The sequence below is a fragment of the Trachypithecus francoisi genome, unplaced genomic scaffold (assembly GCF_009764315.1).
Source record: "Trachypithecus francoisi isolate TF-2019V2 unplaced genomic scaffold, Tfra_2.0 Lachesis_group11, whole genome shotgun sequence".
In the NCBI taxonomy this organism is placed as follows: domain Eukaryota; kingdom Metazoa; phylum Chordata; class Mammalia; order Primates; family Cercopithecidae; genus Trachypithecus; species Trachypithecus francoisi.
The window spans coordinates 80,001,777-80,023,818 of NW_022681456.1; the positions used below are offsets into that span (position 1 = coordinate 80,001,777).

General features: G+C 49.5%; 1 protein-coding gene and 1 long non-coding RNA gene across 5 annotated transcripts in view; one reads left to right on the forward strand and one right to left on the reverse strand.

Annotated features, from left to right (window-relative positions):
- The window catches only part of LOC117089999, a 24,746-nt gene extending 16,771 nt beyond the window's left edge, over window positions 1–7,975 (reverse strand). The window contains exons 1-2 of the long non-coding RNA XR_004439842.1: window positions 7,839–7,975; window positions 7,685–7,762 (exon numbers count right to left, since the gene is read on the reverse strand). This is a non-coding gene — a long non-coding RNA (uncharacterized LOC117089999). The remainder of the gene's footprint in view (window positions 1–7,684; window positions 7,763–7,838) is intronic.
- Window positions 7,944–16,972, forward strand: NFE2 (nuclear factor, erythroid 2). 4 transcript variants are annotated; one of them, XM_033221815.1, is made up of 4 exons: window positions 8,028–8,264; window positions 8,787–8,916; window positions 13,733–13,902; window positions 15,698–16,972. In XM_033221815.1, the coding sequence occupies exons 3-4, from the start codon at window positions 13,789–13,791 to the stop codon at window positions 16,703–16,705; spliced, it is 1,122 nt and encodes a 373-aa protein (XP_033077706.1). In that variant the 5' UTR covers window positions 8,028–8,264; window positions 8,787–8,916; window positions 13,733–13,788; the 3' UTR covers window positions 16,706–16,972. The 4 variants fall into 4 exon arrangements, with proteins under 4 accessions (XP_033077705.1, XP_033077706.1, XP_033077708.1 ...); XM_033221814.1 differs by lacking the exon at window positions 8,787–8,916 and having other exon boundaries at window positions 7,944–8,264; XM_033221817.1 differs by lacking the exons at window positions 8,028–8,264; window positions 8,787–8,916 and adding an exon at window positions 10,867–11,287 and having other exon boundaries at window positions 15,698–16,905.
- The last annotated feature ends 5,070 nt before the right edge of the window (window positions 16,973–22,042 follow it).

The window sequence follows — 22,042 nt, forward strand, 5'->3', positions numbered from 1 at the left end:
CCTGGCTAATACGGTGAAACCCCGTCTCTACTAAAAATACAAAAACTAGCCGGGCGAGGTGGCGGGCGCCTGTAGTCCCAGCTACTCGGGAGGCTGAGGCAGGAGAATGGCGGGAACCCGGGAGGCGGAGCTTGCAGTGAGCTGAGATCTGGCCACTGCACTCCAGTCCGGGCGACAGAGCGAGACTCCGCCTCAAAAAAAAAAAAAAAAAAGAAAGAAAGAAAAGAAAAGAGGAATATGGCCTGGTGTGGTGGCTCACGCCTATAATCCCAGCACTTTGGGAGGCCGAGGGTGGTAGATCACCTGAGGTCAGGAGTTAGACCAGCCTGGCCAACGTGGTGAAACCCCATCTCTACAAAAATTGGTCGGGCACGGTGGCTCACTCCTGTAATCCCAGCACTTCGGGAGGCCGAGGCAGGTGGATCACAAGGTCAGGAGTTCAAGACCAGCCTGGCCAAGATGGTGAAACCCCATCTCTACTAAAAATACAAAAAATTAGCCAGGCATGGTGGTGGGCGCCTGTAATCCCAGCTACTCAGGTGGCTGAGGCAGAGAATTGCTTGAACCCAGGAGGCAGAGGTTGCAGTGAGCTAAGATTGCACCACTGCACTCCAGCCTGGGTGACAAGAGTGATACTCTGTCTCAAAAAAAAAAAAAAGAGAGAGATAAATTAAAGAGGACTATGTGTATGTGCGAAAGTAGCCAGAAAGAGCGTTGTAGACCTAGAGCTTGAAATGAACTCTCCTTGGAGAGTAGATTATAAGGAGGGAACCAACATTAATGTATTTCCTGTATAAGCACTGTATGTGCATTGCTTCATCTGATCCCTTACACAACCTGTGATGGAAGCTCTGTTCTCCCTCATTACCAAGGGGAAATTGAGGTTAGATAATTTGCCCAGGTCCACGCTGCTAGGTGCTGAGCTAAGACTCAAACCCAGATCTCTCGTCTACTCCATATTGCCTCAGATTGGTAGAAAGGGCCAAGGAAGGCATTCCAGGTAGAGGGGAGCAGCAGGGGCAAAGATGGAGGTCTGGAATGAGAAGGATGCCTGTGAAAAGAAGTTAGTAAACGGCCAGGGATCTGGCCTTCCATTCTCTAGGAGCAAAGGGTGGGACTTCCTAGGCAGTTCCACCCACTTTAGAGGGTTGCAACAGTGTGAGGTGGGGCGGAGGTTCTGGGGTTCCTGAAAGGTGACTGAAGCCCATAAGCCTGGCACTGCGCCCATGGCGTGGCTGGAACTAGCCCCGCCCAGTAGTGCTGGGATGGGAGAGCCATGGCCTGCAGGCTAGTTCCTGAAAGTCTAGCCACCAGTCCTCCCCACCAACACTGGTGCAGCCTAGCTCTTGCTCTCCCCCAGAATCAGGCTCTTCACTGGCTTCAGTTTGTCCCAAGCATCTCTCTACCAGAGTCTGACCTCCAGATAGGGCATTCGAAGTTCCTCAAGCCCTTGGGTCACTCTGGCCTTCAGGTATCTAAGCTTTCATCTAATAAGTAACAGACTAATTTTTGTATTGATCCCATTTTATCTTCCTAACAACTTCACTAAGTTGGCATTCTCATCATTGTCTCCATTTTCCAGGTGAGGAAATAAAGCTCAGAAGCTTTGGGTTGGCCGGACTTGGTGGCCCACACCTGTAATCCCTGCACTTTGGGAGGCTGAGGCGGGTGGCTCACCTGAGGTCAGGTGTTAGAGACCAGCCTGACCAATATGATAAAACCGCATCTCTACTAAAAAAAATACAGAAAATTAGCTGGGCATGTTGGTGCGCGCCTGTAATCCCAGCTACTCAGGAGGCTGAGGCAGGAGAATCGCTTGAACCCAGGAAGTGGAGGTTGCAGTGAGCTGAGATCGTGCCATTGCACTCCAGCCTGGCAGCAAGAGCAAAACTCTGTCAAAAAAAAAAAAAAAAACAGAAAGGTTGGGTTACCCAGGCTACATAGCCAGTAAATGCCAGGACCCAAGCCCAAGTTTGTTTGTTTGTTTGTTTAGAGATAGGGTCTTCCTCTGTCACCTAGGCTGGAGTACAGTGGTTGGAGTACAGTTCACTGTAACCTCAAACTCCTGGGCTCAAGTGATCCTCCTGGCTCAGCCTCCTGAGTACCTGGCACTACAGGTTCAAGCCACCACACTCGACACGAAGCCCAAGGATTTTTTTTGTTTTGTTTTGTTTTGTTTTGTTTTGAGACGGAGTCTCCCTCTGTCGCCCAGGCTGGAGTGCAGTGGCCGGATCTCAGCTCACTGCAAGCTCCGCCTCCCGGGTTTATGCCATTCTCCTGCCTCAGCCTCCCAAATAGCTTGGACTACAGGCGCCCGCCACCTCGCCTGGCTAGTTTTTTGTATTTTTTTTAGTAGAGATGGGGTTTCACTGTGTTAGCCAGGATGGTCTCAATCTCGTGACCTCGTGATCCGCCCGTCTCGGCCTCCCAAAGTGCTGGGATTACAGGCGTGAGCCACCGCGCATGGCCTTTTTATTTCATTTTATTTATTTATTTATTTATTTATGAAATATTGCTCTGTCACCCAGGCTGGAGTGCAGTGGCACAATCTCGGCTCACTGCAACCTCTGTCTTCCTGGTTGAAGCTATTCTGCCTCAGCCTTCTGAGTAGCTGGTATTACAGGTGCGTGCCACTACACCCGGCTAATTTTTGTATTTTTAGTAGAGATGGGGTTTCACCATGTTGGCCAGGCTGGTCTCAAACCCCTGACCTCAAGTGATCTGCTCGCCTCAGCCTCCCAAAGTGCTGGGATTACAGGTGTGAGCCAACACGCCCGGCCTATTTTATTTTTTTGAGACAGAGTTTTGCTCCATCACCCAGGCTGGAGTGCACTGGCACAATCACAGCTTACTGCAGCCTCAACCTCCCGGGCTCAAGCCATCCTTTCACCTCAGCCTCCTGAGCAGCTAGGAGTACAGGTGCACGCCATCATGCCCGGCTAATTTTTTTTTTTTTTGAGACGGAGTTTTGCTCTGTCGCCCAGGCTGGAGTGGAGTGGCCGGATCTCAGCTCACTGCAAGCTCCTCCTCCCGGGTTTACGCCATTCTCCTGCCTCAGCCTCCCGAGTAGCTGGGACTACAGGCGCCCGCCACCTCACCCGGCTAGTTTTTTGTATTTTTTAGTAGAGACGGGGTTTCACTGGGTTAGCCAGGATGGTCTCGATCTCCTGACCTCGTGATCCGCCCGTCTCGGCCTCCCAAAGTGCTGGGATTACAGGCTTGAGCCACCACGCCCGGCCAAATTTTTAAAAATTTTTTGTAGAACCAAGGTCCCACTATGTTGCCCAGGCTAGTCTCAAACTCCTAGGCTCAAGTGATTCTCCTGCCTCAGCCTCTCAAACTGCTGGGATTAGAGGTGTGAGCCACCGTGCCCAGCCTCAAGCCCATGTGTTAAGACTCAAGGTTTATTATGCACCACGAAACTACTTCTCTTTCTAGATTTAGAATTAAGCCCCAGGCCAACATGGTGAAACCCCGTCTCTACCAAAAATACAAAAATTAGCCGGGCGTGGTGGCAGGTGCCTGTAATCTCAGCTACTTGGGAGGCTGAGGCAAGAGAATCACTTGAAACTGGGAGACAGAGGCTGTAGTGAGCTGAGATCGCGCCATTGCACTTCAGCCTGGGTGACAGAGTAAGGCTCCATCTCAAAATAATAATAATAATGATAATAATAATAAATAAAGTAGAATTAAAGTAGGATTATTTCTTCTGGACTACGCTAGGCTTATCTATCAGCCTTCATCCATTTTGGTGTTAGTACTAGGCTCTGGTAAAGGGCATAATTCTTAGATGCCAGGGTATGGGAACTTCAGTTGCATCCAACTCCCTTGAAAGTCCCAAACCCTTTTGTCCTGAGAATGGGCTTCAGTCTCCCCTTAATTCCTGAGTCAGTCGTCTAAAAATTCTTATCTGAGGAAAGAAACCTCCTAAAAGACTTTTTAAAATCCTATCCTTACCCAAACTGGAACACAAGGAGCAATGAGTTAGATGCTTTAGGAAATCCAGTCCACCATCTGAGCCTCGGTGTATAACAGGGCCCCTCGCTACTTTAGTAAGAGAGGCCTCGCTATTCCCTTGGTCCCAGACCCCTCCACCACCTCCCCCAACCATTGGGGTAACCGCCCGGCTCTGCTGCCTAGGATAACGCCCAGCCCTCCCCTTGCCCCCTGTGGCTGCCTCCCCTTTCCGTCTGTTGAGAGAGGAAGCCAGGGGGTGGTGGGTGCAACCCTGCAGGGCACTGATAAAGGGCCAGCCCTGCCCCCGCCCTCTGGGGCCACTGCGGTCAGACCAGCAGGCAAGCAGGCAAGGCAGCCAGCTCCCTCTGGGACCCATGGCCCTCCCCTGGTTCCACCTCTACACACCCCGCCCTTCTCGGGAAGCTGGTTGCATAACTCAGTGGGGTGTTTGGCAACATTGCTTGTGGCTTGACCTGCTGCTGCTGGTGGTGTACACACACGTTATGAGGGTGAGGGTAGGGGTGGGTTGACCAGGTGTGACAAGAAGTCAATCTTTCAGGGAGTTGGTTAGCAGTATACGTGGAGAATGATAAAATAGTAAAGATATGTGGCCGTGGTTTTCTCCGTATCGTATTCCATCTCTTTCTACCTTTGATGAAGTGGGAGAATCTTGAGGATAGGAAAACCTTAGACATCCCTGCTTTACCAAGTCATAGGCACTATCCAACCCATTCAGGCTGGCTCCTAATGCTTTGCAATTTGTAAATCAAACAAAGGAGACTTAAGGTAGAAGGGTGTTTGGTCTGGATTTCAGGAATCTGAGAGGAATGGGCTAAGGAACCATCCCTTCCTTTGAGGGCTGTAAAGGGTGTTCTGGAGGCAGGACACAGCCTGAGAACCACAGTGAAGTCCTCTTTTTCTGTAGGAGAGGAGTGAGTGTGAGATGGGAGAGACATCTCCACCTAGCCAGTCCACTTAGTGAAGGAAGGCTGTCTCTTCACTTAGAACATCCTACTTGACTCTTTCTGTCCCCTCAAATAAGTAGTAGATGACCTCAAACACTTCTATGAATCCCTATTGTTTATAGGATAAAGTATACTCTCCCTAGATTGACTCTCAAGACATTGTATAATTTAGCCCCTGTCAAATTTTTCCAGGCTTATCTTCTCCTACTTTCCATCTCATACGCCAACCTAGTAAACCCAAAGTATTGCTCTGTATTTTATGCCTCCATGCCTTCACATCTTTGCTTGGAATACTCTTTTCCCCTTCTCTGCCTGGGAAATTCCTAGCTTTTCTCCACAGCCTAACTTAATTGTCATCTCCTCTGTAAAGCCCTCCTTGAATTTCACTTGGCAGAATTTATCTCCTCTTCTGCTCCATAGCACTGTATATATACCTTTATTTTTTTATTCAATTTTTTTTTTTTAGCTAGAGTCTCACTCTGTCACCCAGGTTGGAGTACAGTGGCACGATCTCAGCTCACTGCAACCTCTGCCTCCTGGGTTCAAGCGATTCTCTTGTCTCAGCCTCCTGAGTAGCTGGAATTACAGGCACATGCTACCACACCTGGCTAATTTTTGTATTTGTAGTAGAGACAGGGTTTCACTATGTTGGTTAGACTGGTCTTGAACTCCTGACCTCAGGTGATCTGCCTGCCTTGGCCTCCCAAACTGTTGGGATTATAGGCGTGAGCCACCGTGTCTGGCCTATTTTATTTTATTTTATTTTATTATATACACCTTATTAATGTAATTCCCTGACTAGACTTGACTGAAGATACAGACTCTCTTGCTCATCTTTGTGTTCCTGGGATGTGAAACATAGTAGACACTCAATAAATATTTGTTGAATGAATGAATGATGAGCCTTGTGTTATCCATAATTGTCTATGCAACACTAGTATCCTGAACTGATAATTCTTTTTTTTTTTTTTTTTTTTTTTTTTTGAGACGGAGTCTTGCTCTTTCGTCCGGGCTGGAGTGCAGTGGCCGGATCTCAGCTCACTGCAAGCTCCGCCTCCCGGGTTTTACGCCATTCTCCTGCCTCAGCCTCCCAAGTAGCTGGGACTACAGGCGCCAGCCACCTCGCCCGGCTAGTTTTTTTTTTTTTTTGTATTTTTAGTAGAGACGGGGTTTCACCGTGTTAGCCAGGATGGTCTCGATCTCCTGACCTCGTGATCCACCCGTGTCGGCCTCCCAAAGTGCTGGGATTACAGGCTTGAGCCACCGCGCCCGGCGATAATTCTTATTCAATAAATGTTTGTTGACTATCTAGAACCTGATATCATTATATAGTCAGCCACAAATGTGACTGTTACCATTCTTCATCCCCTCCAAGTGGCCCAAATAAGTATGCAAATGAGAGAATTATATCTGAGAGCCTACCTATGTGACCCAGATTCATGCCCAAGTCTCAAGAGATTCTGAACCCACATGTAACATGCAATGAAGTCATTGGATTGCCTCCTGTCCTACCTTGATCATGCATGTGCAGTCATGATCTACTGGAATAGGGATGGAATTCAAAGCATTTAACCATAGGTTTGGCATGGGCATTGGCCAATTCCAGCACAAGCAGGCAGCACAGGAGACTCCTTATGGTACTAGCATTGCCTCTTTACTTCCATGGTTGTGTTGCTGCGTTGTTGGGGATCTTAGAGAAGAACTAGGCTGCTGGTGGAGTCGTGGGGGACACTTAGAGGGCTCACAGCAGCTGCCCTTTATCAAGTAGGACAGAACATTTTCATTATTTTAACAGTAAACGCAATTCCATCAGAGCATGCTTGTTGAATGCCAGTCCTGCCTCAGAGTGGCACCTATCTGCTTCCCCAGTCTTTAGATGTTTCTCATTTAACTTGAACACCGTAAGAAGAAAAAATGTAAGCTGCAGATGTCAGGATTGAAGCTAGACATATAGAGCTGAAAGCCATTACAAATTAGGAGGAAGAAAGGCTCTTTTCTCATAGTCTCTGGAGAAAGATGGGTTTGACCTGGGGCTTTGGTTGTGTAGCTTGGAGGCAAAAAGATGAATAAGTGGGCTGCGTGAGGTGGCTCATGCCGGTAATCCTAGCACTTTGGGAGGCCAAAGTGGGAAGATTGCTTGAGCCCAAGAATTCAACATCAGCCAAGGCAATATAGTGAGACACCACTTCTACAAAAAAAAAAAAGAAAAAAAAATTAGCTGGGCATGGTGGCGCTGACCTGTCGAACCAGCTACTTGGGAGGCTGAGGTGGGAGGATTGCTTAAGCCTGGGAGTTTGAGACTGTAGTGAAATATGTTCACACCACTGCACTCCAGCCTGGGAGACAGACTGAACTCCTTTCTGGAAAAAAAAAAAAAAAAGATAAGGGTACTTACTGGCCTAACAGAGTTGGGTGCCATGTGGCTGGGGTGCTTTGCCTGAGAGAAAGGAGGACAAAGGACATGTGGGGTCCCCTTTAAGGGAGGTGAATAATCTCCTTGCTGGGCAGCCCCCCACCTAACTCCCCTCACACACTGACAAAAACCTGGCCAAGAAAGAGGCCTTTGTCCTAGGACATCTGAGGCTGAGGGGGGAGGGGGGAAGGCTACAGGTGAAAGGACACATCAAAGCAGCCAGCTGCCCCTCCTCCTCCAAATAGTTCCCCTGCCCTTGTTCCCAGAGTCCAGGTTTTCCTTAAATGAAGGCTATTCCCTAAACGTCCATCTGCCTAGACAGCTGGTAAGCTAGACACCTGGTCCTTACCTTCAGCTGTCTTCCACCTTGATATGACTCAGTTTCCCCATCCCTAGGAGAGTCGTGGGGACACAAGGCGACGACAACCTGTATAAAGTTTAAAGGTCACGTTCGAGGGGACCATCAAGTTGGAATTCATCAAACGCATGGGAGAAACACAGACCTGGCTGGACTCCTGGGCTGAAAAGGAGGGCTGTGAGAGGCTCGGAGCCATGTGTGCCCCCGCTGGCCAGGAGCAAGGTGGGGGCGGGGTGTGGGCAGAAACCACATCAGGCTCAAGTTTCCTCTCTTGGCCGAAAGGGGCAGGAGGAGAGGACAGCCACGGGGAAAGGGGAGGGTTGCAGGAAGGACTGAGAACTCAGGCCGAGGGTTTCAGACGCTGGTGCGCCTGCTTGGGGCTCCTGTGCTCAGCCCAGCCTGAACCTCCACACTCAAGGCTCAGCAATGGCCCGGGGGCGGGGCGCGGTCCTCGCAGATTCTCAAAGGTAGCCGGGATCCTCGTCCAGCAGTGTCAGCTCAGGCTCAGCCTCCCCAGAGACAACACCGGGAGCCTCATCTCTTTCCTCACTCCGCTGGGACTCTGCCACAGGTGCCTGAAAGGCAGGGTGGGTGGGGAGGATTCCAGTGGTATCCAAGGGGCAGGCTGGGGAGGGTGAAGGAGGTGAGGGGGCAAAATAACCAACTTTCGGTATGTTATTAGGAGACCTCAGACTTTTAGATTGCTCCTGGTTTAGGAATCTGATATATTTGGGAACTCCTCTAGGAGAAGACCTAAATGGTTTCTTGGGTGCTCTAGGATCCTTGGGATAGAGGCTGCGAATGGGGACCAGAGAGTGGTCTCCCGAGGCAAGGCACCACTGAGGGACTGGGGAGTAGCCAGGAGGAATCCTTCAACTGGTGGGCTACCCTGGGGGAACCAATAGTCTACCCTTTCCCCAACTCCATTCCTTTACTCTGCCCTGTCTAGGCAGCTGAGAAGGTTTGGGGAAAGCTGAGGAATTGGAAACACTGGATATCTGAACCTCTGAGAAGCGTTGCAGGGTGGGGCGGTTGGATGGGAGATCGCCTCTGGGTTCTTGCCTCCCTTGCCTTTTCTCTTCTCTGTGCCCAGGGGCAGTAGAGATCAGCTGGACCTGGAGGGAGAAGGGAGACATCCCAACCCCAGCATAGTTGCTTCTAACTGGAACTCTTGGCTGCTTGGGAAATAGGGGCTTGGGAAGCAGTGGAAGAGAAGAGAGGAGGTATCAGAACTGCTGGGGCTGGGGTCCCCTAGACAGCGGTAGCAAAGGACTGGAGTTTGGGGTCCAGGGATGAAGTGACAGGATAGCAGAAACTTGTCCCCCTCTCCTTTGTTCTCACACATTTATTTGAGTCATGCATGTCCCCAGGGCACTGAGCTCACTATACTCAAATCTCTCTCCCTCCTTTTTTTCCCCTTCATTCTGTCTCACCTCTGTGTGCGTCTCTCTCTTTGGGAGTTCTCCCTAATCTTTCTAATAAGTTGCTTACCTGCCAACCCATATCCCATGTTTTACTAATCCCTCCTCATCCTTTCACTGCACCTATTGACACATGGAGAGGTGAGGTGGTCAAACAAGCCTCCGAAAAGGGATCCTGAGGCAAGCCCCTCTCGTTGTTCCCCCTTGTTAAGGAAGTTAAGAGCCCTGGGGCAGCAGCCAAGGCCAAATGTATTCCTCTCTCCATTATCCCTCTCCAAATGGTCCTCACTCTGTATTCCTAAGCATGCATCTCCAATATCATTCTGTGAGTACTTAGGGATTGTGATAAAAATCTTTCTGGGTAGGACCACCAGGATAAGAGTAAGGAGGATGGACTTTTTAGTCCCTGGTGACAACCCCATTTCTACCTAATCCACAATGTTGGGGAGTAAGAGAAGGAACAGACAACCCAGTGAGAGTAAGATGGTTGTGTGACCTCAAAATGAAAGCTGAACTGTAAAGTGGGAGCTTCTTATTGTAAAAGAAAGGGAACACAGGGAAGCCCACTTCACTTTCCCAGTATCTCCCCAGTTTCTATACCCTCTATGGTGTTCTATTTGATCCAATTCTATCTCCCTGATCTATCCCACTGCCTGCCAGCTCTGCTGTCCTCTGAAAGGTAGGCTCTGGAGACCCAGAGGGACCTATGCCTGGTGTATAGAACACCACCCATCCTTGAGTGTCTAGGGAAAAGCATCCTGCTCCACCTGCCACCTGGTACAAACTTGCTACTGCACCCAAAAGCTGGTTGGAATGGATCCAGAGGTTCTCCCAGAGGTTCTCCTCAACTCTCTCACCTCCAAACTCCTGCCTGTCCTTGCTTCCCTTTTTTTTTTTTTTGAGACAGAGTCTTACTCTGTTGCCCAGGCTGGAGTGTAGTGGCATGATCTCAGCTCACCGTAACTTCTACCTCGCGGGTTTAAGCAATTCTCATGCTTCAGCCTCCTGGATAGCTGGGATTACAGGTGTGCACCACCAGACCTGGATAATTTTTGTATTTTTAGTAGAGATGAGATTTTGCCATGTTCGCTAGGCTGGTCTCAAATTCTTGACCTCAGGCGATCCACCCACCTCGGCCTCCCAAAATGCTAAGATTACAGGCGTGAGCCACCACACCCGGCCACTGAGGCACTTTAAAATGCTGATTCCTGGGTCTATGAATTAAATTCAGTAGATTTGAAGTGGCTTTCAGGAATCTGTGTTTTTACATGTAGCCCAGGTGAATGTGGCACACAATGAAGTTTGTGACTCCCTGAGCTAGATGCAACCTACGGCCTTTCACAGCAATTGGTTTCTAGTCCTGTCTCCATTTAGGGAAGGGACTGAATGAGAAGCAATTTGCCAAGGTCATGCATCTTTTTTTTTTTTTTTGATTCAGAGTTTCACTCTTGTTGGCCAGGCTGGAGTGCAATGGCATGACCTCGGTTCACTGCAACCTCGCCTCCCTGGTTCAAGCGATTCTCCTGCCTCAGCCTCCCAAGTAGCTGGGATTACAGGCGTACACCACCATGCCCGGCTAATTTTGTATTTTTAGTAGACAGGGTTTATCCATGTGGGTCAGGCTGGTCTTGAACTCCCTACCTCAGGTAATCCTCCCACCTCCTCCCAAAGTACTGGGATTACAGGCGTGAGCCACCGCGCCTGGCAAGGTCATGTATCTCAAGTGCCAGAGAACCTAGGTCTCCTGCCTCCTAGGGCAGGATCTTTGTACTGCACCTTAGAGTCAGATCCAAGAAGATAAAAGGAGAGACAAATGCGGGGGTGGGGTGGGGTGAGTAAAGAACTATGAGGCAAGAGTCATTGTCTCCGCCCCCTAAACCCTTTCTCCATTCACTTTGCCTTTGGGCAATTTCCGCCAGAACCTGGGTGGAAGAGGGTGGGGTTCCGGTGTTGAAATGGCATCCTGGACAGACATAAACAGCCCACCCACTCTGCCCACTGGCAGAGTTGCCTACACCAACTCCCATCTCTGGGGATGGCAATAAAACAAGGGGATGGAGGCAAGGGCTAGGGGAGATACTCTTTCAAAAGCATCATTTGTAGTTCCTACTAATTTTGTCGTAAGTCGAAGAGAAGATTCCAAATTAAATTGCTGTGATGGGCCATCCTTGTGGTGAGTGGTCTAAGGTCATGCAATTTGAGATCATACAATCCTATCCTCTGTCCTTCTTTTTCTTTTCTTTTTTTTTGAGACAGAGTCTCGCTCTGTCGCCCAGGCTGGAGTGCAGTGGTGTGATCTCAGCTCACTGCAACCTCCGCCTCCTGTGTTCAAGCACTTCTCCTTGTCTCAGCCTCCCAAGTAACTGGGCTTACAGATGCCCACCACCATGCCTGACCAATATTTGTATTTTTAGTAGAGATGGGGGTTTCACCATGTTGGCCAGGCTTGTCTCAAACTCCTGACCTCAGGTGATCCACCTGCCTCAGCCTCCCAAAGTGCTAGGATTAGAGGTATGAGCCACCGCACCTGCCCTTTTTTTTTTTTTTTTGAGACAGGGTCTTGCTCTGTCACCCAGGCTCAAGTGTGGTGGCACAATCATGGCACACTGCAGCCTTGACCTTTCAGGTTCGAGTGATCCTCCCACCTCAGCCTCCTGAGTAGCTGGGACCGCAGACGTGTGCCACTATGCCTAGCTAATTTCTGCATTTTTAGTGGAGCTGGGTTTTTACCATGTTTCTCAGGCTGATCTCAAACTCCTGGCCTCAAGCGATGCTCCCACCCCGGCCTCCCAAAGTGCTTCCCCTCTCCCACGTTTCTTTCGTCCTAGCCTGCTTCCCTTTACTAATGTGGCAGGGTATGTCTGTGTGCGTGCACATACACACAATGTCTGACCATAGAGATCAGGAAGACCTTGCCAAATCTACTTGGAGTCTCTTGCTGACGGCAGGGAAAACAGATGCAAGGAAGGTGGGTGTCAGGGAATAGGGAGGTAGCATGAGGAGAGGGACTGACAGAGAGAAGAAGATAAGGACATGGGTGAGGGTTTGCTGAGAATTCTAAGCTATCCAAGCAGAAAGGGACCTCCAAGGTCAATTTGTCCAACTCCCTGGTTTTACAAATGAGGAAACAGAGGCCCAGAGAAGTGAGATGGCTTGCTCAACATCACACTGCTGCTTTGTGGCAGAGCTGCAACTAGAACCCAGGTCAAAAGAAAAGGGACTGGAGGGCAGTGTGTATTCAAGGCTCTAGGGAGACATTGCCCAGAAGGAGAAAGAGAGACTGACACTCCACAGAGAGAATTGATGAATGATTTCTGATACTGATGATTTCCAATAGAGGTTTGGAGTATGAAGATACAGTGGCAGGAAGGGAAGGTGCCTAGAAGAAATTATAGTCAAGTGGAGTCAGGTTCTAGACCTCATCCTGCTATTATTTATCAGCTTCAGTCTCAGCTTCTGATGTACCTTTAGAATCTTTGTGAAAACCAGTCTTTTTTTTTTTTTTTTTGAGACAGAATCTAACTCTGTCACCCAGACTGGAGTGCAATGGCGCGATCTCAGCTCACTGCAACCTCCACCTCCTGGGTTCAAGTGATTCTCCTGCCTCAGCCTCCTGAGTAGCTGGGACTACAGACATGTACCACCCCACCACACCCAGCTAATTTTTGTATTTTTAGTAGAGACAGGGTTTCACCATGTTGGCCAGGCTGGTCTTGAACTCCTGACCTCAGGTGATCACCTGCCTTGGCCTCCCAAAGTGCTGGGATTAGAGGCCTGAGCCACTGCACCTGGTGAAAACCAATCTTATAAACTAAGCTTGCAACATCAAGCTTAGTTCTTAACAAGTGCTTACTAAGTCTTTACTAAGGTTGTTGTATTACCTCAGAAGAGGAAACACTTCTGGTTGTATGGGTTAAGGTATGGCCCAAATGACACTGTGAGGACACAGGACAGAAGTCCAGTGTCTCCAGAGCCCATTCCTTCTGTGTCTCTGCCGCCTGCAGCTGATAAACCTCTTATCTGGCCCAGGCAGGGAAGCCCAGGGCCAGGATAGGAGGAGAGGGCAGAGCTGCTATCAGCCACCAGGCCTGGGCCATATCTTGGAGAGGGGGAGGGGCTGTCTGCTTGGCTCTTTCCACAACATGCTCTTGGGGATCCTGAAGCATATACTGTCATCATCTTGGAAAGAAAAGGCTGAGAACTTAAAACTGAGGACAGAGGAGGAAAGCAGGGTGACCCCTGATGTTGCCCTAGAAAATGAAAAACAAAATACAGGAAAACAGAAAAACAGAAGATCTGACTCTGCCCTTAGCCGAGAAAACAGTTTGGGGGAGTAAAAAGTAGGGGAAAGAGTGGGCATTTTGCCTGGTAAAAGGGTAAAGACCTTCTGTGCTACCAAAGGAACTGACTGTGGCCATAGTTGGTGAGGTGGAGATCACACCACAGGAAAAGATTTTCCATCTTAAGGGATTGTTGATGAGTCCAGCACGAGTGAGGATGGGGAGGAGGCAGTCTCTCCTTCCCTCAGGGGAAGCTGGAGGGAGCCCCTCCAAGGAGGTAGTGCAAACTTGCAGATCCTAGCAGGTGTAGCTCTAACACCTCTTTTCCTTTGACACAGGTTTCTAGAGCCATCTGGGCTTTCCAGGAACCTGGACCAGACTCTGGCCCAGTAGGATGTCCCCGTGTCCTCCCCAGCAGAGCAGGAACAGAGTGATACAGCTGTCCACTTCAGAGCTAGGAGAGATGGAACTGACTTGGCAAGAGATCATGTCCATCACTGAGCTGCAGGTGAGTAAGGGCGGGATAGGGTGGGGAGAGCGTGTGTCAGAGAAGAGAAGCTGGGAGTTGACCTGGACTGAGGCAGAGGGCGGGAGCAAGCAGGGCTCAGGGCTGGTAATGCTCTAGGCACTGGGAAAGGAAGAGCTGGGAAAGATCTGGATGGAAGACATTGAGGAACATTGAGGAGGAGGAGTGGAGGAGGAGTGGAGGAGCAGTGGTGGGGAGGGAATGATCTGATCAGGAGTGTATGCTCTCTCAGCAGCCACTTGACTCACATCTCTCTCTATCCCACCTCCTGTTCTCCTTCCCTTGCTCACCTTCTTCTCTTCTGACCTGGCTCTCTGATCCTGCCATCTTCTTCCCTCATTACCTCTGCCTGCCCTTGGCAACTGGGTCCGTTTACTCCAGGTAGCAGAGCAGTAGTTCAGGGGCCTCAGGAAGGGGAGTTGGACTATGCCAGGGTCCTCTCTTCCTGCTACTTGGACAAAGGGGTGTCTGTTGGCTTAACAATGATGCCTTTGTCCCCAGCTGGGCTGGAGCAGGGTGGCTCCCCGATGTGGGTTGGGGGCCTTGTTTCTAGCACGTTCTCTACTTCTCACTGCACCTGGGCAGGGACAGAGGGACTGAAGAGGAGACGGCAGAGTTTGTGCTGGCTCCCCAAGGTGCTTCTTAGCCCCCAGCCCGCCCCCTTTTACTGCCCTGCTACCATGTCTAGCACCCTCAGGATCTGCCCTAGGCCCTCTTCCCACACAGCAGCTCCCTCTGCTGGGCATCTGGGGCATGGCCAGGATCTGAACTTGACCCTTTGACCCTAGATAACTGCAGCAGGAAAGGGTTCTGAGGGGTCATCTTGAATAATAAGGCTTTGACTTCCTGAAGGAAATAAAGGAACATGAGCCATTTCTTTCTTTCTTTTTTTTTTTTTTGAGATGGAGTCTCGCTCTGGTGCCCAGGCTGGAGTACAGTGGCATGATCTTGGCTCACTGCGAGCTCTGCCTCCCAGGTCATTCTCCTGCCTCAGCCTCCTGAGTAGCTGGGACTACAGGCACCCGCCACCACACCCGGCTAATTTTTTGTATTTTTAGTAGAGACGGGGGGTTTCACCGTGTTAGCCAGGATGGGCTCGATCTGACCTCGTGATCTGCCCACGGTGACCTCCCAAAATGCTGGGATTATAGGCCTGAGCCACCACACCTGGACGAACATGAGCCATTTCAACCGGGTAAGAGCTTTTCCAAGGAGAGTTCATAATTGTTCCAGCATTAGGTAGACTTTTCTGCAGTCCAACCTCAGTGACTTCCATTCTTGCTAAAGCTGCGTTTTTGGTTTTTTCTTTTTTTGAGATGGAGTCTTGCTCTGTCGCCTAGGCTGGAGTATAGTGGCACCATCTTGGCTCATTTAAACCTCCACCTCCACGGTTCAAGCAGTTCTCCTGCCTCAGCCTCCCAAGTAGCTGGGATTACAGGCGTTCACCACCATGTCCGGCTAATTTTTGTATTTTTAGCAGAGATGGGGGTTTCACCATGTTGTCCAGGATAGTCTCGAACTCCTGACCTCAGGTGATCTGCTGCCTTGGCCTCCCATAGTGTTGGGATTACAGGCGTGAGCCGCTCCTGGCCTTAAGCTGCATTATTCTTGAAACAACTGTATCAGAACTTTGGAAGAAGCTTCCAATGATTATGGCAACTTTGTTTCCTTGTTACTATCTCACTGGGTCTTTCAGAAGAATCCAGCTTGGTCCTGAGAGAGTGTTGGTTTCTCTTCCTTAGTCTGTCTCCACATCTCTTTGTGTCTTTCCTTGCAGGGTCTAAATGCTCCAAGTGAGCCATCGTTTGAGCCCCAAGCCCCAGCCTCATACCTTGGACCTCCACCACACACAGCTTACTGCCCCTGCTCAATCCACCCAGATGCTGGCTTCCCACTTCCTCCACCACCTTATGAGCTCCCAGCATCCACATCCCATGTCCCAGACGCCCCATACTCCTATGGCAACATGGCCATACCAGTCTCCAAGCCACTGGGCCTCTCAGGCCTGCTCAGTGAGCCACTCCAAGACCCCTTAGCTCTCCTGGACATTGGGCTGCCAGTGGGGCCACCTAAGCCCCAAGAAGACCCAGAATCCGACTCAGGATTATCCCTCAACTATAGTGATGCTGAATCTCTTGAGCTGGAGGGGACAGAGGGTGGTCGGCGGCGCAGCGAGTATGTGGAGATGTACCCAGTGGAGTACCCCTACTCACTCATGCCCAACTCCTTGGCCCACTCCAACTATACCTTGCCAGCTGCTGAGACACCCTTGGCCTTAGAGCCCTCCTCAGGCCCTGTGCGGGCTAAGCCCACTGCACGGGGGGAGGCAGGGAGTCGGGATGAACGTCGGGCCTTGGCCATGAAGATTCCTTTTCCTACGGACAAGATCGTTAACTTGCCAGTAGATGACTTTAATGAGCTATTGGCGAGGTACCCGCTGACAGAGAGCCAGCTGGCGCTAGTCCGGGACATCCGACGACGGGGCAAAAACAAGGTGGCAGCCCAGAACTGCCGCAAGAGGAAGCTGGAAACCATCGTGCAGCTGGAGCGGGAGCTGGAGCGGCTGAGCAGTGAACGCGAGCGGCTTCTCAGGGCCCGCGGGGAGGCAGACCGGACCCTGGAGGTCATGCGCCAACAGCTGACAGAGCTGTATCGTGACATTTTCCAGCACCTTCGGGATGAATCAGGCAACAGCTACTCTCCTGAAGAGTACGCGCTGCAACAGGCTGCCGATGGGACCATCTTCCTGGTGCCCCGGGGCACCAAGATGGAGGCCACAGACTGAGCTGGCCTAGAGGGGTGGAACTGGTGATGGGATTTCCTTCATTCCCTTCTGATAAAGGTACTCCCCAACCCTGAGACCCAGAAGGAGCTGAGTTCTCTAGACCAGAAGAGGATGACAATGGGAACGGGTGTTTGGAAGTTCCAAAGTGTGTTCAAAGAGGCTTGCCTTGACAGAGGGCTGGAATCTGTCTTCCCTGACTCAGCTTTTCAGGTCTTCAGCCTCCACCTCGTCTAAGCTTTGGTCTATAAAGTGCGCTACAGAAATAGCCTTTTACGTGTCTTCCTTCTTGAGGGAGGGTGATGAAGCTGAGATAGCTATCTGTTTGAATCTTACCAAGTTCATTTCATCCCCCCCAGAGCTCTGTATGAGAGGTACCATAAAATTTGGGCTTGAGGCTGGGCATGGTGGCTCACACCTGTAATCCCAGCACTTTGGGAGGCTGAGGTGGGCGGATCATTCCTCATGAGGTCAGGAGTTCGAGACCAGCCTGGCTAACATGGTGAAACCCCATCTCTACTAAAAATACAAAAATTAGCTGGGCATGGTGGCGCACGCCTGTAATCCCAGCCACTCAGGAGGCTGAGGCAGGAGAATCACTAGAATTCGGGAGGCAGAGGTTGCAGTGAGCCGAGATTGTGCCACTGCACTCCAGCCTGGCGACAGAGCAAGACTCCATCTAAAAAAAAAAAAAAAAAAAAAAAAGGGCTTGAGCAGTACGGGGATCTACCACCTTCACCTCCTTTTCAGAGTAAGGGGCCATGGATGATCTGAAGAAGCCCACACTCCCTGGTGGTGCCCTGTTTGTAGAGCTTGGAGAGCTGCCCAAACTGGCTAAACACCCTATGCAAAGGTTCCTGATGTTTACATCTCTTTTCTCTCAATCCTCCCAGCACAAAAAAACCCAGAATGCCCATAGGCCTTTCTTTTTTTCTTCCCCTCCTGCTTGCCTCTCAGCCTGGGTCCTAATATGCCAGAGTTCTCTCAGAAGACTGAATGGGCTGTTCTTGGCTGCAATTTATACATCAAAATTTCAGAAGATTTCACACCCAAGCTTTGGTAAAACTCACTCCACAGTGGAGTAAAATATTCATTCCTGTGAAACGTTTTCTCCTGTTATGTTAGACAAACACTACCCAGATCTTTTCTTTTTTGAGAGACAATTTCACTCTTGTTGCCCAGGCTGGAGTACAATGGCGCGATCTCCGCTCACTGCAACCTCCGCCTCCTGGGTTCAAGCGATTCTCCTGCCTCAGCCTCCCGAGTAGCTGGAATTACAGGCATGTGCCACCATGCCCGTCTAATTTTCTATTTTTAGTAGAGATGGGGGTTTCTGCATGTTGGTCAGGCTGGTCTCGAACTCCCGACCTCAGGTGATCCGCCCGCCTCAGCCTCCTAAAGTGCTGGGATTACAGGAGTGAGCCACTGCACCCAGCCAACACTACCCAATTCTTGTTTTGGGGCCCTCCTTTTCTTTTTGTTTGTTTTCTTTGAGATGGAGTTATGCTCTTGTTGCCCTTGCTGGAGTGCAATGGTGCGATCTCAGCTCATCACAACCTCCGCCTCCCGGGTTCAAGTGATTCTCCCGCCTCAGTCTCCCAAGTAGCTGGGATTACAGGCATCCACCACCATGCCCGGCTAATTTTGCATTTTTAGTAGAGACAGGGTTTCTCCATGTTGGTCAAGCTGGTTTTGAACTCCTGACCTCAGGTGTTCTGCCTGCCTCGGCCTCCCAAAGTGCTGAGATTACAGGCGTGAGCCACCGTGCCTGGCTTTTTTTTTTTTTTTTTTTTTGAGACAGAGTCTCACTCTGTCGCCCAGGTTAGAATGCAGTGCCGTGATCTCGGCTCACTGCAACCTCAATCTCCACCTTCTTTGCCTCAGCCTCTCGAGTAGCTGGGATTACAGGTGCCTGCTACCATACCTGGCTATTATTTGTATTTTTAGTAGAGATGGGGTTTCACCACGTTAGCCAGGCTAGTCTCGAACTCCTGACCTCAAATTATCCACCTGCCTTGGCCTCCCAAAGTGTTGGGATTACAGGTGTGAGCCACCATGCGCGGCCTAGATATTTTTTATTAGTCTATTTTGTTTCTTCTTGAAACAGAATATAATTGACTAAGTTTCAGATTCCTTAGCCATATCAAAGTCCAGTCAAACCTCCCTGACACGACACAATCTCCTTGCTTGGAGTTGTATGGTCTCCAATATTCCCAGTCACTGAGTTACACAGCTTACTTCTTCAGAATATTTTATGTTTACTTTTTATTCAATTTTACTAGCTCCATTCCAACATTAAAACCTTACATCCAAGTTCTGATCTAGACACCACAGGCTGAGGTGGGAGGACTGCATGAGCCCAGAAGCTTGAGACCAGCCTGGACAATATAGAGAGACCCTAAAAAAAATAAAATAAAAAATAAAAATTAGTGGGTGGGTACAGTGGCATATGCCTGTGGTCCCAGCTATGTTGGAAGCTGAGGTGAGAGGATTGCTTGAGCCTGAGAGTTCGAGGCTACAGTGAGCCATGATAATGCCACCGTACTCCAGCCTGGGCAACCGAGCGAGACTGTCTCAAACAAAAATGGGCACCACAGATACTGAGACCTAAAAGCAACACAGTGATTAGGGAGATATGGAACGTGGTCTCTAGCCTAAGTTTTGGAATGAAAACAACTTGAAGCGCTTCCTATTTTTTTTTTTTTTTTTTTGAGATGGAGTCTCACTCTGTTGCCCAGGCTTGAGTGCAGTGGGCTGATCTCGGCCCACTGTAACCTCAACCTCCCAGGCTCAATCAGTCTTTCCGCCTCAGCCTTCTGAGTAGCTAGGATTAAAGGTACATGCCACCATGCCTGGCAAATATTGTATTTTTAGTAGGGAGGGGGTTTCACCATGTTGGTCAGGCTAGTCTCGAACTCCTGGGCTTAAGCAATCTGCACACCTCAGCCTTCCAAAGTGCTATCATAGTCATGAGCCATCCAATGTTTCCACATTGTTTTTTTCTTGTTTTGTTTTTGAGACAGCGTCTTTCCTCTGTTGCCCAGGCTGGAGTGCAGCAGCAGGATCTTGGCTGACTACAACCTCCACTTCCTAGGTTCAAGCGATTCTCTTGCCTCAGCCTCCCAAGTAGCTGGGATTACAGGCACCTGCCACCACGCCCAGCTAATTTTTGCATTTTTAGTAGAGACAGTTTTCACCATGTTGGCCAGGCTGGTTTCGAACTCCTGACCTCAAGTGACCCTCCTGCCTAGGCCTCCCCAAGTGCTGGGATTACAGGTGTGAGCCACTGTGCCTGGCAATGTTTCCACATTTCTTTTTTTTTTTTTTGAGATGGAGTCTTGCTGTTGCCCAGGCTAGAGTGTAGTGGCATGATCTCCGCTCACTGCAGCCTCTGCCTCCTAGGTTCAAGTGATTGTCCTGCAGACTCCAGAGTAGCTGGGATTACAGGTGCGCGCCACCACGCCCTGCTAATCTTTGTATTTTTTGGGGGGTGGGGAAACAGTCTCATTCTGTAACACAGGCTGGAGGGCAGTAGCGCGATCCTCTGACTCACCGGTTCAAGCAATTCTTCTGCCTCAGCCTCCTGAGTAGCTGGGACTACAGGCATGCGCCGCCACACCCGGCTAATTTTTTTTGTATTTTTTAGTAGAGACGGGGTTTCACCGTGTTGCCCAGGTTGGTTTTGAACTCCTGAGCTCAGGCAATCTGCCCGCCTCGGCCTCCCAAAGTGTTGGGATTACAGGCATGAGCCACTGCACCCAGCCATTTTGTCTCCCCGTTTCAAGTTGCAAAGGGCAGGGGCTTGGGCTAGCTGTTCAGAAATTTAATTAGTTCACCTAAGAGAGGTCAGATACAGACAATCCCCCTGCTCTCATGAAAATCACTAGTAAGACCATCTCATACACACGCACACACACGTTTGGTGTGCCGACCTAAACAAGGTGGAACATAAGTTTGAAAATAGAGCAACCTGGGTTACATGGTCCAGTGGTTGCAGGAACTTGGGCCAGGATTTTACCTTGAGCCTATTTCCCGATTCAGAAAATATGGAATTTACTTTTCACAATCACATATAATGAAGTATGTAGCAAAGTACATGGAATGAAACAATGTTTCTCTTCAATAGGCATGCTTTTAGGAAACTACTATCCTCAAGTTGTCCTTTCCCTTCAAGGAAATATGCTTGTCCACAATAAAACCTCTGGCAAATGCCAAGTCACAAACTGAGACCCTGACACTACTTCCAAGTACCACAAGGCTGATGGAACTTAATCCCACATAGTTATTTCAAAACAGCATGGGTGTTAAAGAGGCAAAATTTTCCCAATAATTCTACCTCCACTTTTGTTAGGTTCAAAACTGAGGCTGGTTAGCCAGGCGAGGTGGCGGGAGCCTGTAGTCCCAGCTACTCAGGAGGCTGAGGCAGGAGAATGGCGTAAACCTGGGAGGCGGAGCTTGCAGTGAGCTGAGATCCGGCCACTGCACTCCAGCCTGGGCAACAGAGCGAGACTCCGTCTCAAAAAAAAAAACAAAAAAAAAAACTGAGGCTGGATAAACTTTCCTTGAAAATATCAGAAACATTTAAGTGGCCAGGCACAGTGGCTCACAGCTCTAATCTCAGCACTTTAGGAGGCTGAGGTGGGCAGATCACCTAAGGCCAGGAGTTCAATACTAGCCTGGGCAACATGGTGAAACGCTGTCTCTATTAAAAATACAATTAGCTGGGCACCTCTAGTCCCACCTACATGGGAAGTTGAGTCAGAATTGCTTGAACCCAGCAGGCAAAGGTTGCAGTGAGCAAAGATTGTCACTGCACTCCAGCCTGGGTGACAGAGGGACACTTCATCTCAAACACACACACAGAAAAACCTAAGCATTTGCTAGAGGGTACAATCATTGCTTCCAAAATAGCCCTTACATTTTCAGGCTATCTTTGAGAAGCTAAGTCTTGCCTCCCATTCAGTTTACTTTCTTACTCCTGGCTTGGTAATTCTACTTTAGTATGAGACAGCTGACCAATAAACCCAACTTGTTTGCCAAAGATGAAATCCATTATGTCCTTCTGCAACAGATGGTGAGCGTAAGTCCCAATAGAGACCTACTGAGCTCAATGGCAGTGCTACAACTTGATTTTCCCTTGCCAGGGGAGCTAGAAAAAGGACATGCTCAATTGGATCAACAGTAAAGTTTACTTATTATAATGAGCCAAAAATTACTCCAGCAGTGAAAACCCATTTCTATTTTCATTAAACCATAAAGTTGAATGGGATGAATTTAAATATAGCAATTCACATTGTAACCAACCATATCCTCTCTAACCTGAATTTCAACGTTATTAAC

Excerpts from the sequence above, each read along its gene's own strand:
- NFE2 (XM_033221814.1), top strand. The coding sequence starts at position 13,789 with ATGTCCCCGTGTCCTCCCCAGCAGAGCAGGAACAGAGTGATACAGCTG. Across the intron at positions 13,903-15,697 it reads TGTCCATCACTGAGCTGCAG|GGTCTAAATGCTCCAAGTGA; the intron begins GTGAGTAAGGGC and ends CTTTCCTTGCAG.